This window comes from Narcine bancroftii, chromosome 3 (assembly GCF_036971445.1).
Source record: "Narcine bancroftii isolate sNarBan1 chromosome 3, sNarBan1.hap1, whole genome shotgun sequence".
Taxonomy (NCBI): domain Eukaryota; kingdom Metazoa; phylum Chordata; class Chondrichthyes; order Torpediniformes; family Narcinidae; genus Narcine; species Narcine bancroftii.
Genome location: NC_091471.1, coordinates 235,224,392 through 235,242,526, shown reverse-complemented (window position 1 = coordinate 235,242,526; position 18,135 = coordinate 235,224,392). Strand labels below are relative to the sequence as shown.

At 49.7% G+C, this 18,135-nt stretch overlaps 1 protein-coding gene across 2 annotated transcripts; it reads right to left on the bottom strand.

Annotated features, from left to right (window-relative positions):
- Positions 1 to 4,283: 4,283 nt before the first annotated feature.
- LOC138758320 (sphingosine kinase 2-like) lies at positions 4,284 to 18,022 on the bottom strand. Of its 2 annotated transcripts, none has more exons than XM_069927070.1 (5): positions 17,169 to 18,022; positions 8,169 to 8,318; positions 7,777 to 7,871; positions 7,407 to 7,522; positions 4,284 to 6,929 (listed from the first exon to the last, which is right to left on the bottom strand). In XM_069927070.1, exons 1-5 carry the CDS (start codon positions 17,590 to 17,592, stop codon positions 5,648 to 5,650), a joined length of 2,067 nt encoding a protein of 688 aa, XP_069783171.1. In that variant the 5' UTR covers positions 17,593 to 18,022; the 3' UTR covers positions 4,284 to 5,647. The 2 variants fall into 2 exon arrangements, with proteins under 2 accessions (XP_069783171.1, XP_069783172.1); XM_069927071.1 differs by having other exon boundaries at positions 8,169 to 8,321; positions 17,169 to 17,378.
- Positions 18,023 to 18,135: the final 113 nt, after the last annotated feature.

Below are 18,135 nucleotides of genomic sequence, written 5' to 3'. Positions count from 1 at the left end.
GAATAATATGAATATTCCTTTTCCTTTGGGTGTTGTTTCCTCCATATATCCAAAAGTTGTATTTCTTGCATCGACTTAATTATAAATTTGGTTACTTTGTTCTTTCTGTTAATTTTTTCCCCAGTTTTATCCATGTTTGAATCCAAATTAAGGTTGAAATTCCCCTCCTATTAGGAGGGGAACACCCTTGCATGTTTGCTATCTTCAAAAAAAACTTGCATAAATTTTTGATCTTCTTCGTTAGGTGAATATACATTGAGTAAATTCCAAAACTCCGAATATATCTGACATTTTATCATTACATATCTCCCTGCTGGATCTATTATTTCCTCTTCTATTTTAATTGGTACATTTTTACTGATTAATATAGCTACTCCTCTAGCTTTTGAATTATATGACGCTGCTGTTACATGTCCTATCTAATCTCTCTTTAATTTCTTATGTTCCATTTAAGTTAAGTGTGTTTCTTGCACGAATGCTATATCATTTTTTTCTTTTGATTTGGTTATGTATTCCGTTAATATTTAAAGTCAGATAGTTCAACATAGCCATTTCATACTTTGTTTATCTTTCCTTTCCGTTTCCTCATCATCACCTTTCCTTCTTATCCATTTCTGCTTTCTTGTTTTGAACATTTTATAAGACAACATTTCTAAAACATCAAACATTTCCCTTATTCTCCTATCTAAAATTTCTTTAACCCCACTATCCCCTCCCCTTCCTGAGTTGCCCTTTATCCCTTGTCGGGCATCCACATCTCCATTTGGATTTACGAATTCACTCGCAAGTGTCAACTGATTTCGCAGTGACTGTAACTCCTCCCCACCCAGCCCCCCCAGAAAAGATTTTAATTTTCATATACAACAAAGGTCACTCTCTTAATTCCCTCCTTACTTCCTCTCTTCCCTTTCTTTCCCTTATTAATTCTTAACTATACTCTATATATTTTCTTTTAAATATGGATACACTCATGTGCACACACACACACACACATATATACATATATATATATATTACCCACATACACACAGTTCGTGGTCATTTTTGCTCTCGTTACATGTCTTCATCTCTCTGTCTGTTTTGTAGTTCTGCAAATTTTCGTGCTTCCTCCGGATCCGAGAATAGTCTGTTTTGCTGCCCTGGAATAACTATTTTAAGTACCGCTGGGTACTTTAGCATAAATTTATATCCTTTTTTCCATAGGATTGCTTTTGCTGTATTAAACTCCTTTCTCTTCTTCAGGAGTTCAAAACTTATGTCTGGATAGAAAAAAATTTTTTGACCTTGTATTCCAGTGGCTTTTTTCTTCTTATTTTCTTCATTGCTTTCTCCAATATATTTTCTCTTGTTGTATATCTTAGGAATTTTTTCTAAAATGGATCTTGGTTTTTGTTGTGGCTGTGGTTTAGGGGCTAATGTTCTATGTGCTCTTTCTATTTCCATTTCTTCCTGTAATTCTGGTCTTCCTTGGACCCTGGGGATCCAATCTTTTATAAATTCTCTCATATTCTTGCCTTCTTCATCTTCCTTAAGGCCCACTATCTTTATATTATTTCTTCTATTATAATTTTCCATTATATCTATCTTCTGAGCTAACAGCTCTTGTGTCTCTAACTTTTTTATTAGATTCTTCTAATTTCTTTTTTAAGTCCTCTACTTCCATTTCTACGGCTGTTTCTCATTTTTCCACCTTGTCCACTCTTTTTCCTATATCTGACATGACCATCCCTAATCTATTCATTTTTTCTTCTGTACTTTTAACTCTTCTTTTTATTTCACTAAATTCTTGTGATTGCCAATCTTTTACTGATTCCATATATTCTTTAAAATAAATATATCCATTGTCTTGCCCCTCCCTTCTTCTTCCATTTCTCTGTGTTCTTCTTCCTCTGGGTTGGTCATCTGTTGTTTCCTTGATTTCTTTTTACTCTCTTCTTTCTTGTTCTCATTGTTTTCTATGTTCTCTTCTTGTTGTTGTGTTGTAGCTGTCATTCTCAGCTGTGGAGATCGACTCCTCAGCTGGACCCCCCTCCCGTCAGTGTTTTTTTTTGTCTTGCGCATGCGCGGTTGCGCACTTTTGCTTGGCTCCGCGAGCCATTTTTGTAGTCCCGAGCTCGGGACTTCGACTGACCTGAGGGAGCGGGCTTCTCTCTCCACAGCGGGCCTCCTCGGACAGGTAAGGCCTTCACCTTCTTCTTCCGATGTCTTTTCTTCTTCTCTTCTTCCCGTTGCTTTCGACTTTTCTTTCTTTCCACCATTTTCTTCCCACCTTTACTTCCACTTTTTTTAATTTTTGTGTTTGTGCCTTTGTGTTTTTTGCATTTTTTTAAAACTTTTCCGGAGAGGGCTGGAGTTCCCCGACCAGCCATTACTCCATCACATGACTCCGTCCAGCAGCATGCAGTTCACATCACCGTATCCCACACTGGAAACACCATGCACTGTTTCCATTTCCTTTCCTTATACACCGTGAGCACCTAGCTCAGTTCCCATCTCTGTTTCACACACCAGGAGCTCCATCGGCAGTTCCAGTCTCCATATACCTCACCGGGAGCTCCGCACACAGTTCCTGTTTCCGAACCCCACACCAGGAGCACTGTGCACAGTTCCGTGTCCATATCCCACACCAGAAGGACCGTGCACAGTTTCCATCTCCTTACACCTCACCAGGAGCAGCATGCACAGTTCCTCTCTCCATATTTCACACTGGAAGAAGCGTTCAGAGTTTTCGCTTCCTTATCCCACACCAGGAGCACTGAGCTCAGTTTCCATCTCCATGTGCCAAACAGAGAACACCGTGCACAGTTCCCACCTCCGTACTCCACACCGGGAGCACTGTACAGAGTTTCTGTCTCCTTATTCCACACTGGGAGCACCATGCATAGTTCCTATCTTCGAATCCCACAACGGGAGCACCGTCCACATTTCCAGTCTCCTTATCCAACACCGGGAGCACCATGCATAGTTTCCGTCTCTGTATCCCTCACTGGGAGCACAGCGCACAGTTCCCGTCTCTGAACCCCACACCGGGATCACCATGCACAATTCCTGGTCTCCTTATCCCACACCGGGAGGACCATGTACAGTTCCCATCTCCTTACCCCAAAACTGGAGCAGCATGCAGTTCACGGTCTACATATCCCACACTGGGAGGACCGTGCACTCTTCCCCTCTCCTTTTTCCACACTGGGAGCACCGTGCACAGTTCACTTCACTGTATCCCACACCGAGAACACCCTGCACAGTTTCCATCTCCGTATCCCATACCAGGAGCACTGTGCAGTTACCGTCTTTATATCCCACACCAGGAGCACCAAGACTCCATGTCTCCCACCGGGTGCATCGTGCACTGTTCACCTCTCCGTATCCCACACTGTGCACTGTTCCCCTCTCAGCATCCCACACCGGGAGCATCGTGCACAGATCACATCTCCGTACCCCACATCAGAAGCACCGTGCACATTTTCCATTTCTTTATTCCACACCGAGTGCACTGTTCCCGTCTTCGTATACCACACCAGGAGCATTGTGCAGTTACCATCTCTGTATCCCACACTGGGAGCACTATGTACAGTTCCAGAACTCCATATACCCCACCAGGTGCACTGTGCACAGTTCCCAATCTCCGTACCCAACACCAGGAGCACAGTTCTCACTTGGGTATCCCACACCTGGAGCACCGTCCACAGTTCCCATCTCTAAATCACACACCGGGAGCACCATACACAGTTCCAGTCTCCTTATCCCACACTGGGAGCACCATGCATAGTTTCCGTCTCTGTATCCCTCACTGGGAGCATAGTGCACAGTTCCCGTCTCTGAACCCCACACTGGGAACACTGTGCACAGTTCACCTCTCCATATCCCTCACCGGGAGCACAGTGCACAGTTCCCGTCTCTGTATCCCACACCAGGAGCACCATGCAGTTCTCCTCACCAGGAGCACCATACACAGTTCCTGTCTCCGTATACCACACTGGGAGAACTATGCATTGTTCCCGTCTTCGAATCTCACACTGGGAGAACCGTGCACAGTTCTCGTCGCCATCACCCACACCGGGAGAACCGTGCACAGTTCTCGTCTCCATCACCCACTGGGAGAACCGTGCACAATTCCTGGTCTCTAATCTTTGGAAAGATTGGATGGAGGGGCAATGAGAGGTACCTGGGGAGGGATGTCGGGGAGCAGGCTGTGGCAGAAACTCAGAGGGAGGGGTGAGGAGTGTCAATGGAGTGAGGGGGGTGGGAAGGGAAGTCAGTGTCTGACGAAGAACAAGGCCGGAGAAAATTGATCCAGTTTAATTATTGCTCGGTCAGTATCCACACCGCGGTCAAACGTCACAGGTGACCATCATTCCCACCCACTCACTCACATGCTCCTCCCTCCCACCGAGCCCCAGGGAAGGTAGAACGGGGTGGGGAATGGTTGGGGGCTGGGGGGATGAAAAGGGAATTGATGAATGGGGTGGGGGCAATACATTGTAGGTGGAACAGGGGAGGTGGTAATGGGAAGGGAGGGGAATGAGAAAGGGGAGAGGATAATGAGAGGGGAAGGTGAATAAGAAAGAGGGGGTAATGGGAGGGGGGAATGAGAAGGGGAGGGGGGAATGAGAAGGGGAGGGAAATGAGAAAGGGGAGGGGGTAATGGAGGAGAGGGTGAATGAGAAAGGGAAGGGGTAATGGGAGGGGAGGGAAATGGGAAAGGGGAAGGGAGTTATGGGAGGGGAGGGGAATGAGATGGGAGCGGGAACAGGAAAGAAGAATGGGAAATGGGAGGAGAGGGGAAGAGTACAGGGAATGGGGGAAGCAAGAGAGGGGAATGAGAAAATGGGAAAGGGGAGGAGGAACAAGAGAGGGAACTGGGAACAAGGGGAGGGTAAACGAGAGGGGATGAGGTAATGTTAGGGAAGCGGAACAGGAGGGGGGAGTGTGGGTTGGGAGTGGGTAGGGAGAATGGGGAAGGGAAGGTGGGAGGGGGAAAGGGGAGGAGGAATGGGGTGGGGATAATGGTAAACAGAGGTCAGGGGTATAGGTGAGGGAGGGTTTGGAGAATGTGGAGGGGAGAGTGAGGGTGAGAGTTTGGGGAACGGGGTGGGGGGAGACCAGAGAAACCCGTGTCGTTGACATGAATTAAGTGCAAATTCCATTTTGAGAAAATCCCCCCCCCTCCCCCACATCCTCCTTGTCCTTTCCCACTAGCCCTCCCCCACCACAATTAGGGGTGCAAACAAACAAGTCCATCATACAGTCAAGGTTTTGTGGGGGTGGGAGGCTTTCCGCACCTCCGGGTGGGGGGTCCCAGGAGATGCACCACCCTGAGTATGAGGTCCCAGAGAGGCAGCACCCCAGGGTGGGGACCTGGGAGAGGCTGCACCCCGGGGTGGGGACCCAGCCGGAGACGGGACGAGTAGCGTTAGTCATGTTGGCCGCGCCGCTGGGACAGGACTGTGCCCGGAGCCCAGTACTGCGGGAGTTAGTAGAGATGGGAGTGGCCGTGGTCACTCCCCATATTGTGCAAGGCTACGAATTAAAGTACCATCAGATGCCCTCATCGGGTGGGGGGGGGTCCTTCACTCCTTCCCCACAGCAACCTCGGGGATGAGTGTGGCGGGACCTTCCCCAGGACCCCAGAGCCTCATTGTCCGTCTCAGGGGTTGCTCTCGACCCCCGTCCACGGGACCCCTGCAATCACCCTCCCCAGTCCCCGGTGCAGCTGAGCCTGCAGGGGCCCGAACTCCACCTGCTCGCCATCCACGGTGATGAGGCCGCGCCGGGGCCCAAGGGGTTCAAGCCGGAAGGCGGAGGCCGGCACGCAGACCAGGTGGGGGCAGGCCAGGGAGAAGTGAGCGCCAGTCTCCATGGCCAGGAAGATGCGTAGCAGCGCAGTGCGGGAGATGCCGGCCGTGACGTAGCAGAGGTGCAGTGCCCGCTCAGACAGGCGGGCGAAGGGGGCCGCCAGCAGATCCGCCCCCAGATGGCTCTGGTACATGGCCAACACCAGGACAAAGTCCTCCTGCACTGTCTCCCAGCCCGGGGGCAACGGCTGGTGCAGGGGAGGCAGCAGGTGGTCGGGGGGCAGGGCCAGGGGCTGTTTTGCGGGGACACTCCCATTTGGTCTCCCCAAGCCCTCAACTCCGGGGTTGTCTCCGTCACACCTCCCCAGGACCCTGTCCTCCTCTCCTGGTCCCTCTCCACTCCCTGGGGACAACTCTGGGCTCTCTCCGGACCCCTCTCTCACCTCAGGCCCTTCTTTGAACACCCCCGGGCCATCTCTGACCCGCCTCCAGTGCCCCCTGGATTCCCTTGGCTCCTCTTTGGCTTCTGGCCCCTCTGCGGACACGCCTGGGTTCTCCCTGGTTACTCCTCCCCCTTCTGGTCCTGCTCTGGACCCCTGTCCCCCCTCTCCGAGCCCCCCCAGACCCTTTCCCTCTGCCCCGACACCCCTCCCCCCATCCCCTTCCTCCTCTTCTTCCTCCTGGAAGGACATACCCTCAAACGAATAGCCCTCGAGGCGGGAGGGGGAGTGGGGAGGAGTGGACGGGACGCCCCAGGGGCCTATGTCGGACAGGGTGCGGCCAAGGGGCTGGTGCAGAGGCCCAGGGGTGGAGGCAGTAGCGCTGCGGCAGAGGGAGCGGTGGGGGCGGAGGTGGGGGGAGGGGGCGGGCAGGTAGGAGAGGCGGGCGGGGTAGCGACGCAGGCTGGCGAGCCGCAGTAGGGTGCCCAGGGTGAAGCGGGTGGGGCCCAGGGCGCGGTAGCGCTCGCTCTCGATATCCACATCGGCCACAAAGCCCAGCGCCACGCTCAGGAAGGAGAAGAGGCGGCGGCCAGAGGCCGTGGTCACCGACACCAGGTCGAGGGGAGATGGGGTCCCCCGGCACAGCAGCAGTAGGCAGTTCAACAGCAGGTCGGACCCCACGGCCGGGGGCAGTCTGTGGGGAGGTAGGAGGGAGGTGGAGAGATCATGTAAGAGTGCGTCTAGGATGTTTCCATCACTGCCCCCCCCTCCCTTCTCCCTCCCATTCCTCTCCCTCCCTTCCCCCTCCCACTCCCTTCCCTATTCCCATCCTCCCCTCACTCTCCCATTCCCCTTCCTTCCTCCTCTCACATCCTCCTCCCCTCCCTTCCCCTCCCCTCTCTTCCTCCACCCTTCTCCATCCCCTCTTTCTCCACCCTTCCCCCTCCCTTCCCCACTCTCCCCTCCCTCTCCCTTCCCCCTCCCTCTGCCTTTCCCCTCTCCCTCCTTCTCCTCCCCTCCATTCCCTCTCCCTCTAAACAGTCTCACTGGATTCACACACTCGAGAGACCAGAGAGAAGAGGGTGTAGAGAGGGGACGGGATGGAGAGAGGAGGTGGGGGAGTGTGCCAGGCCAGACCACACACCCACCCCCCCCTTCTTCATTCACCTACCCAGCATTATAATTGATTGCTGCAGCCAAGGCATTGCCAGAGCCGGCTGGGATTATCCCGAGGGGCATCTTGATGGCCGACTCCCAGTCTGGACGGGACATCAAACCATTAATCACCTGAAGAGGGAGGGAAAGTGAGGGGTCAGGACGGGGAAGAGGGATCTTCACTTTGTGTCCCACCCAGAGCATGTGTGACGGGACGGGGGAGAGAGAGCTTCACTCTGTGTCCCATCCCAGGAGTGTCAGATGGGATGGGGGAGAGGGGGCTTCACACTGTGTCTCATCCCAGGAGTGTGTGACAGGACAAAGGAGAGGGAGCTTCACTCTGTGTCCCACCCCAGGAATGTGTGACGGGATGGAACCAGACTCACCTCATGCATGAGGCCATCACCAGACACAATCACAATGCCATCCCACTCACTCAGCTCAATCTCTTGGACCAAGTCCCTGGCGTGGTTCTGCCGTTCTACGGGAGGGTGGGAGAAAAGATGCTGGTGAGTGAGCGCAAGCATCGAGCATGGTCCGCCCAGAGTGATCTGTTCCACATCACTCCCCACTGTTCACCGTGTCGGTCCCCATACCCCGAGGTCTCTCTCTTCTACAACACTCCCCATCGTTCACTGTGTCGGTCCCCATATCCCAAGGTCTCTCTCTTCTGCAACACTCTCCACCATTCACCGTGTCGGTCCCCATACCCCAGGTCTCCCTGTTCTCTCCTGTACATGGGAAGGTTGGCTCCTGCCCCGTACCCTGTGGACTGTACCTGTGCAGACAAGGTTGTAGCTGATGTTGGCCTCAGACATGGCAGGTAGGACATGTTCTCGGCAGAGCGCCATGGCTTGCGAACGCCCACTGCAGGGGTTCACCAGGAGTAGCAGGCGCCGGGACGGTGGCAGCAGGCTGACCGTGATCTCTGCTGGCCGTTGGGAGACAGGAGTGGATCATGTTATATAGAGAATTTAGGTTAAAATGACTTAAGTTAAAATGTGATGATTAATCATAAACAGGGAAGCCAGAACGGACAGGGAGTTTACTAGCAGTCAAGGACAAAAGGATCTGCTGAATATGTTTTTTTAAACCTATCTTTTCATGGTCATAGTGAGAGACATGCAGGAGACAAAGGATTGATAAGAAGGGTGAGAAACAGAATTTAGTGTATGTAGAGTTCACAGCGTATGTAACGAACGTGATAATTAAAAATGCAGTTATACTTAGAATGCTTTTGTAATACTAACCAATTAAAATAGTATTAATAAGAAGGGGAAGGGCAAACAATAAGGGTATAAAAATCAATGCACTGTATGTATCGGGGCTTAACTGGTGAGAAACCAGTTGAGTCCAACTCTGCAGACTTGTAAATAAAGCTTGTCGTGTCATCAGTTTTAAAGAGACTCATGTGTGAGAAGTTTTATTTCTGACAAATGGGGGCTCGTCCGGGATCTACACTCCGGCCGTGAGGGGAGGCGAGAAGAGGGACATCGGAGGCGGTGCACCCCGCTGAGTTCAGCGGCTCCTAGTCCCTTGTTCGTCGCTTCGGGCGGCTTGAGCGAGTGGTATCCGGACAAGGTGACACGACAAGACGGAGAGGAGAAGGGTGACGGTTCAATCCCCAGGAAGACACCGGTAAGTGACGACTTACGATTGTGGTGTGGGGATTGGGTAACAGGTGTAACGGAATACACCTGTTTGGATAAAAACCTAATGTAATAGATTCGGTATAGATCTTTTGTCGTAGTGTGAGGACCCTGTCGTGGGACTCTAGGATAGACCCCAGGGAAACCTCGGCGGTAACCGAAGGAGGGACAGCACCTCCGACGAAGTGCCGAGAAGAGAGGGGTCAACCCCAGGAAAACCTCAGCGGTAACCGAAGGAGGGACAGTACCTCCGACGAGGCGTCTGAGAAGAAGGGAGTAGGGTCCAGAACGAGAGGGTCCTCAGCAACGATAAACAGATCTAGGTGGGAAAGTGGGAGGATCAAAATCTAAGGGCTCGTCTGAAAATTCAGGACAATTCCTGGGAGTTCCCCTTGACAGCCCTTTGGGGATAATGTTTGAAAATTGGGATAGTAAAAGATATCGAGACAAAAACAAGAAAAAGATGGTCCAATATTGTCTCCTTTGGTCAAAACAACCTATTAAAGGTTCCTCGGTCTGGTGGCCGAAATTTGGATCTGATGAGGATTGGGTTAGACAAGCATTAAACATATATGTAAATTCGAGACAAAAGGTGAATCAAGAAGAGTCAGCATATGCATTTTGTTGGGTTCCCTGGCCAGGATCCTTAACAGAATGTTTTAAATTGAGGGTAGCGGGAGAAAAGAAATGGGAACCTCTGGACAACCTTCCCCCTCCTTATATTCCCCCGGTGCCTACTGCGCCCGAGGAAAGCTTATTACCGGAGGGGAAAGGTGATGAATCTGATTGCCCCGAAGGGGGCCGGGAAAAAAAGGATGAATTAAGGGAGTCGGACCCTAAACTTCCACCGGTAAACCGACCCTGGACAAGATCCCAGACTGGTCCAGGACCATCAAAGTTTTCAATAAGCCTAAATCCCCTGAGAGAAGTTCCTATGGGAGGACCGGGAGGGGGAACGGGATATATGAATGTTCCCCTAACTAGTACAGAGGTGCGGGGATTTAAGAAAGAAATAAAAAAGTTATTAGAAGATCCTATAGGACTGGCTGAACAGCTTGACCAATTCCTGGGACCAAACACATATACGTGGGAAGAGATGCAGGCAATAATGGGAACATTATTCTCACCCCAGGAGAGGCAGATGATTCGACGGTCTGCCCTCCTCATGTGGGAATATGAACAACCTGGGGACCCTAGACCCCATGAACAAAAATATCCCTTAAATGAACCCAGGTGGGACAAACGAACACCCGAGGGATTGGCAAGTATGAGACAATATAGAGAGTGGAGAATTAAAGGGATACGGGAGGCTGTGCCAAAGGGTCACAATTTTACCAAGGCATTTGGGAACCACCAGGGAAAAGACGAGTCCCCTACTGATTTTTTGGAGAGGGTGAGAAAGAATGTCCAACAGTATGCTGGCGTGGACCCTAGTACACCAATGGGTGAACAGCTTATTCGAATTGAATTTGTTTCCAAATCATGGCAGGACATTAGAAAGAAACTAGAAAAGGAGGAGGACTGGAGCGAAAAACCCCTAAGTGACCTGTTAAAAAAGGCACAAAAAGTATATGTGCAGAGAGAAGAAGAAGATCAAAAGAGGGCGACAAAGGTTATGGTACAGACTATCCGACAGATGAATGCTGAATCCAGAGGGGAAAGAAAACAAAACCTTCCTCTAAACAATCCAAGATATCCAAGAGAGGGAAGACCCCGGAGGTTCGTTAAGTGTTATTACTGCAATGAGGAAGGACACTTTAAGAGGGAATGCCCCCGATACAAGAGGGAATTGCGTGCCCTCGAACTTATGGAAGAAGATTAGGGGTGTCAGGGGTTCCAAATGTTAGGGACCAAATATAAGAGGGAACCCCTGGTAAAACTAAAAATTGGTCCCAAGGGAGAAGAGGTGGTGTTTATGGTGGACACAGGAGCGGAACGAAGTAGTGTAATAACTGTGCCAATTGGAACTGAGCCTGTAAAAAGTAATTTGACAATTTCTGGGATAGAAGGGGCTCCCAGAATGGTATCAATAATTCCCCAAGTAACAGTGAAACTGGAAGAAAGAGAAGGGGTACAAGACCTCTTGTTATTACCGTCGGCTGGATTTAACCTCCTAGGAAGGGACTTACAGGCTCTCCTAGGTTTGGGTGCTCTCCCTGTGGACGGAGAAGTGCAAGTCCACCTCTGCGCTTTAAAGGAAGAGGATGAACGGCAGATTGACGAGAGAGTCTGGTATAAGGAGGGAAATTGAGGAGGTCTGGACATCCCACCTTTACATGTCACATTAATACCAGGTCATCAGCCGGTAAGGAAACGTCAGTATCCTATTTCTTTGGAAGGGAGAAAAGGGCTACAGCCGGTAATTGAGACTTTAATACGAGACGGACTATTAGAAGAATGCATGTCACCTTATAACACCCCTATACTCCCAGTGAAAAAGTCAGATGGATCCTATCGCCTAGTTCAGGATCTAAGAAGTTTGAATGCTATTGTTCAGACCCGCCACCCAGTGGTGCCTAATCCCTATACTATTATGAGTCGGATTCCCCCAGACCATGAGTGGTTTAGTGTTATCGACTTGAAGGATGCCTTCTGGACGTGTCCATTAGAAGAGGAAAGTAGAGATATGTTTGCGTTTGAATGGGAAAATCCATGGACAGGTAGACGGAGACAGTTTCGGTGGACTGTATTGCCCCAAGGGTTCACTGAATCTCCAAACCTGTTTGGACAAATGCTAGAACAAATCCTGGTGGACTATCCACAATCTGATGATTCCCAACTAATGCAGTATGTGGACGATTTACTATTATCAGGACCCAAGGAACAAGAAATGAGGGGAGATACCATTAGACTCTTGAATTATCTGGGGAAAAAGGGTCTATGGGTGTCCAGGAACAAGTTACAGTTTGTTGAGAGAACTGTGATATATCTGGGACACCAGATAAGTAAAGGACAGAAACGGATTACCCCTGAACGGATTGCGGGAATCACTAGAATGCCGTTACCCCGTAATAAGAAAGAAATAAGACAATTCCTGGGACTCTTAGGTTACTGTAGGTTATGGATAGAGGACTACTCAGCTTTGGTGAAGTTTATGTATGAAAAACTGACAAATGAAAATGAATATCCATTGAAATGGACCCAGGAGGAGGAGGGATGGTTCGAGGACTTGAAGCATCGCCTGACACGAGCCCCAGTACTCACTCTGCCCTCTTTAAAACAGCCCTTCCAGCTATTTGTCACTCATAACCAAGGAACAGCTGTGGGAGTTTTAACACAGGAAAAAGGCGGTCAGCGACACCCAGTGGCTTTCCTTTCCAAAATGATGGACCCAGTGTCTCGCGGATGGCCGACGTGTATCCAGGGAGTAGCGGCTGCTGCTCTGTTGGTAGAGGAAGCACGTAAACTTACTTTTGGAGGAAAGATGACTGTGTACACCTCCCATTCTGTGAGTGTTTTATTAACACAAACTGCCCATCGATGGCTGACTGATTCTCGCATATTAAAGTATGAAACCATTTTAATGGTTGGAGAAGATTTACAGTTTGCAAAGATTAATAGCTGCAACCCAGCTCAGTTTTTATACGGCAGTGAAACAGAGAGAGAGGTGGAGCACGACTGTGTCGAGTTGACAGATCTTCAGACCAAGACCCGAGAAGACCTTTGCGATACTCCGCTGGGAGAAGGATATGAATTCTACATTGACGGCTCCGCCAGATGTGTTGACGGAATGAGAAAAAATGGGTATGCTATAATAGAAGGAAATACTTGGAAAGTAGTAGAATCCACGAGACTACCCGGAAGCTGGTCAGCACAATCCTGTGAACTATATGCCTTGCAGAGAGCCCTCAGAATACTGGCAAAGAAAATTGGAACGATTTACACAGATTCCAAATACGCATACGGGGTAGTGCATACCTTTGGTAAGATCTGGAAGGAGCGTGGTCTAATTACATCAAGAGGAAAGGAATTGGCACACGAACAGATGATTACTCTGACTTTAGAAGCCTTGACATTACCCCAGTAAATAGCAGTGGTCTACATACCAAGCCATCAGAGGGGAGATAACCCGACAGCAATTGGAAACAGACTGGCTGATGAAGAAGCCAAAAGAGCAGCCATGCAACAAGAAGTCCGTTTGCTGACCTTAATCCCAATAAGGCAAGGCATAAAGAAAGCTCCCATTTTCACTGCTAAGGAAGAAAAGGACATGGATCAGCTGGGTGCAAGCCAGTTGCCTGATGGAACATGGAAGACACCAGATGGAAGAATGGTTCTAAATAAAGAAATAACTCGCAATATTTTAAAACACCTGCATCATCAGAGCCACTGGGGCACCCAAGCCTTATGTGACACAGTGCTTCGAGAATATGTGTGTAAGGGAATCAACACCTTGGCCCAACAGGAGGTGCAAAATTGTTACCTATGCACAAAAATTAATAAGAAGGTAATGAGGACAGGGACCATGGGAGGTCAACCATTAGCCATACGCCCTTTTCAACGTATCCAGATCGACTTCACAGAGTTACCTCAAGTCCAAAGATGGAAATATCTGTTGGTGATAATAGATCACTTTACCCGATGGGTGGAAGCCTTCCCAACAATAAATACTACAGCCTCTACAGTAGCTCGCCTCCTCCTAGAGCAGATAATCCCCAGATATGGTATAATGGATTCTATAGACTCAGACAGGGGTCCACATTTTTCTTCAAAAATCCAGCAATTGATTTGTAATGCATTACAGGTCTCTTGGAAATTACATACCCCTTGGCATCCACAAAGCTCAGGGAGGGTTGAACGTATGAATGGAACACTAAAAATGCAATTGACAAAGTTAATGGTGGAAACTAAAATGCCTTGGATAAAGTGTCTGCCCCTGGCTTTATTGAGAATTCGTACTGCCCCACGAAAAGATGTAGGGCTGTCCCCTTATGAAATGATGTTTGGGCTTCCCTTCTGGAGTACAGTTGAAGGGTGTCCCACCTTGGGGGAAGGGGATATATTTGTTAGGAACTATTTACAGGCACTGTCACGCTCTCTTGCAGATTTACGAAAGAGAGGACTATTAGCACAAACACCGCCTTTAGACTTTTCTTTACACAAAGTGGAACCAGGAGACTGGATTCTCATCAAGACCTGGAAGACTGAAAAACTCCAGCCCCAGTGGGAAGGTCCATACCAAGTTCTCTTAACTACAGAGGCTGCAGCACGAACAAGAGAGAAGGGGTGGACACACGCATCCAGATTTAAGGGACCTGTAGAGGCGCCTCAGGACCCTGATACGAACTCAGATTGGACGTGTTCCTGGAGAAAAACCTCTTACCTTACGATTTCGAAAAAAGACTTAATTCACAATGTTATTGTTATGTTCTTTGATTTTTCTTAGTTTGCCTATGTCTTTATCAGGTGTGAAATGTAAGAAATGCAGAGACACAGTGGTCCTGTTTCAGGACCACATTTGGGGAAGAAAGGAAGGTAATTTCATTTCCCATACCTCAGTTCCTGAGAAATGCTGGGCAAAAAATACCACCCAACATCCATATACCCCTTGTGTGGAAAAAGAAGGAAATAATATGGGTCATTATATACAGATTCCTAATACCACTCCTTTCCCTCTTAACGGTTGGAAGGGTGACTCAAGCCCACCATGCCCTGATGGACTCTGGTTTTGCATACACCAGCGTACTGTTCCAATGAAAAGTTACACTCCACACTCGAAAATGCCTGTCCCTTTAAGACAGCCGGACTTAGTTCGAGTCCATCCAAATAATCATGTAAGTTTCGGTAATGCAGTTGGGGGAGATAACCTTTTTGTAGATCTGGCAACTAAAATTGCAGGAACTTTTAATGTAACCAATTGTTGGGTCTGCGGGGGTCCACGGATGTCAGAGCAATGGCCTTGGTGGGGGGAGCCCCTCAATTCATTGACCATGATTTCCCGAATTTGGACAACTAACCGAACGAGATCAAGAGAAACTTGGTCTCTCTCTAACGTCCCCTCTGGTTTTTATTGTCTCTCACAAGCCGGCAAATACCCAGTAGGAGAAAGTCCCTGCAAGGCTGTATGGATTCGCATTTCGCCTGGTATTTTCACTTGGTTTCCTAAACCCCAGACTTGGTTCTTATCCACTGTTTTTAAAACTAATTGCCTACCCCTGTCTAATAGCAGTATTCAGTTTTGGAATTGTACCACTTCCACCATCACAGGACCATACCAATCAAATCCCGTTCTTAAAAGAGTTTGGGAAAGGGGGTATGGAGTTTCCCCAAATGGATTATTCTGGGTATGTGGTAATAAAGCTTATACTCGTCTTCCCTCACAGTGGAGTGGAACTTGTTTCCTAGGAATAATCCGCCCAGAATTTTTCCTCCTACCCCACGATCACGGTCATAAATTAGGCGTGAAGGTTTTTGATACATTACACCGTCAACCCCGCTCTACCACGATACATTTGGGACAATGGGGAGATGATTGGCCTCCAGAACGCATAATTCAATATTATGGTCCCGCTACATGGGCTCAAGATGGATCCTGGGGTTATCGTACTCCTATATATATGTTAAATCGCATAATTCGCTTACAAGCAGTCCTTGAAATTGTTACAAATCAAACAGCTCTAGCCCTGCAATTACTTGCATCCCAGCAAGGTCAAATGCGCTCTGCTATATATCAGAACCGTCTGGCCCTAGACTATCTCCTAGCCACGGAAGGAGGTGTATGTGGAAAGCTTAATTTGACTAACTGCTGCTTACAGATTGATGATAATGGCAAAGCCATTCGAAAAATCACTGATAATATTCGTACATTGTCCCATGTACCGGTTCAAACCTGGCATCCTTTCCCACAATTAAATTGGATGGACAAATGGTTTGGAGGAACCTGGTGGCGTACCTTCTTGTGGGTCATCGGAGGTATTTTATTCCTCCTACTTATTTTGCCCTGTATTATTCCCTGTCTACGCAGCCTGGTGATTTCCATGGTCCAACAAGCTATGCAACCAGGGGGAATGGGAGACCCTGTAAGACTTTTATTTCAGCGTGAGATTAATGTATCATAAAACGTTTCTCTTCCCTAGGTTAAAATCCCCATTCATATCTATATATATATTCAACACATTTTAAAGAGAGAAAGGGGTGGATTGTTATATAGAGAATTTAGGTTAAAATTACTTAAGTTAAAATGTGATGATTAATCATAAACAGGGAAGCCAGAACGGACAGGGAGTTTACTAGCAGTCAAGGACAAAAGGATCTGCTGAATATGTTTTTTTAAACCTATCTTTTCATGGTCATAGTGAGAGACATGCAGGAGACAAAGGATTGATAAGAAGGGTGAGAAACAGAATTTAGTGTATGTAGAGTTCACAGCGTACGTAACGAACGTGATAATTAAAAATGCAGTTATACTTAGAATGCTTTTGTAATACTAACCAATTAAAATAGTATTAATAAGAAGGGGAAGGGCAAACAATAAGGGTATAAAAATCAATGCACTGTATGTATCGGGGCTTAACTGGTGAGAAACCAGTTGAGTCCAACTCTGCAGACTTGTAAATAAAGCTTGTCGTGTCATCAGTTTTAAAGAGACTCATGTGTGAGAAGTTTTATTTCTGACAGATCAGAGAACTTGTCTTGTTTAGTCATATCTCAGCCATGGACTCTGCTCCCAAAAACCTCAGATCCGAATCCCACACCATGAGGCTACCCTGCCCTTCTGGTGTGGAGTCCTCCGGCAGCTCTGCCGTGGGACTGCTGATTCTTTCCCACCCAGCCCACTGTGCAGCTCTGCCATGGGTCCGCAGAGTCCTTCCCCACCCAGCCCTCTGCGCAGCTCTGCCGTGGGACCACTGAGACCTTCCCACCCAGCCCACTGAGCAGCTCTGCCGTGGGACCGCTGAGTCATTCCCCACCCAGCCCAACACATAGCTCCGCCGTGGGGACCTCCGGGTACTCCGAGTCCTTCCCTGTCCAGACCACAAGCAGCCCAGACCCCAGCGCAACCTCCTCCCCAACTTCTGTTCCCTTCCCAACCCCTCCTCCCTTCCCATCTCACTTCCCTATCCCTGACCCCCTCCCAACCCCTCCTCTTCACTCCTCCACTCCAGCCCGACCACCACCCCTGACCTCACCTGCCTCCTCCGGCAATCGCACCCCGAGCAGAAGACACTTGATGGCCACGGCCCACCGCTCGGCCTGGGCCCGGTTCTCCTGGCCACTCTTCGCCCCGTCCACCAGGAACCTCTTCACCATTCTCTGCCGCCCCTTTCCGCCAACCAGCTTGTGCCGGGGCAGGTAGCAGCAGACAGAGAGGTGGGCCGCCCCATCCCCCTCCCCCTCGTTCCCCCGCTGGCCACCCCTTGCCCCCGGCCCCTCCACCCGGCAGCCCAGCACCTGTAGCAGCGGCAGCACCAGCCGCCTCCCCTGCTCAGCCTTCGGACTCAGCCGCTGGACGTGGAGCTCGTCTGGGGTCAGGGTCAGGGCGTACCGGGTCGCTCTCCCCCCGCCGTCTGCCCCAAACTCCCCATGCATCAGGGCTTGGGGAGGGGCCGGCATCCCAGCGTGGCACAGGGGGCAAACCCCTGGATCAGATGTTGGTCGTCAAGTCGTAGGTCAAATCAAGCCCCCGGGTCAGAAAAGGTCTGGATAGAGGTCAGGAAAGCACTGGGGTCAGGGGTCCCAGCCGAGGCAGCCAATCCCGGAGCTCGCCCCCGTGCCCCGGCCGCTGCAAAGCTTTGGATTGGCGGACGGGGCCGCCTCAGTGGCCCATCCTGAGGTCAAGTGGCGGCTTAGCCGTCTGCCCCCACCCCCGGCGACCGGCAGAGAAGCCCGTTTCGTCCTGGCGGAAGCGCGCCTCCCGGGCTGAGTGGCAGTCGTCTCGGCCAATTAGCGCGATCCACCCATTATCCGGTGAGCTACTTCGATCGTGCGGCTACTGAGTTGAGTGGCAGCCGCCTCGGCCAATTTTCGTGGGCCTCCCGCGAATGGAGGCAGCCACCGAAGCTAATCATCGCGCAGCAGCTGGAATGAGCGGCAGCCACCGAAACCAATCAGCTCTCGGTGTGTGGAGATGGGCGATAGCCATCATACCAATCAGCG

Bases quoted from the DNA above. Each gene is read 5' to 3' on its own strand.
- LOC138758320 (XM_069927070.1), bottom strand. From the start codon at position 17,592: ATGCCGGCCCCTCCCCAAGCCCTGATGCATGGGGAGTTTGGGGCAGAC. The intron at 7,523-7,776 runs GTGAGTCTGGTT...CTCCCTCTTCAG, and splicing joins GTGATGGCCTCATGCATGAG to GTGATTAATGGTTTGATGTC. The intron at 6,930-7,406 runs GTAGGTGAATGA...ACCTCCCCACAG, and splicing joins GCAATCAATTATAATGCTGG to ACTGCCCCCGGCCGTGGGGT.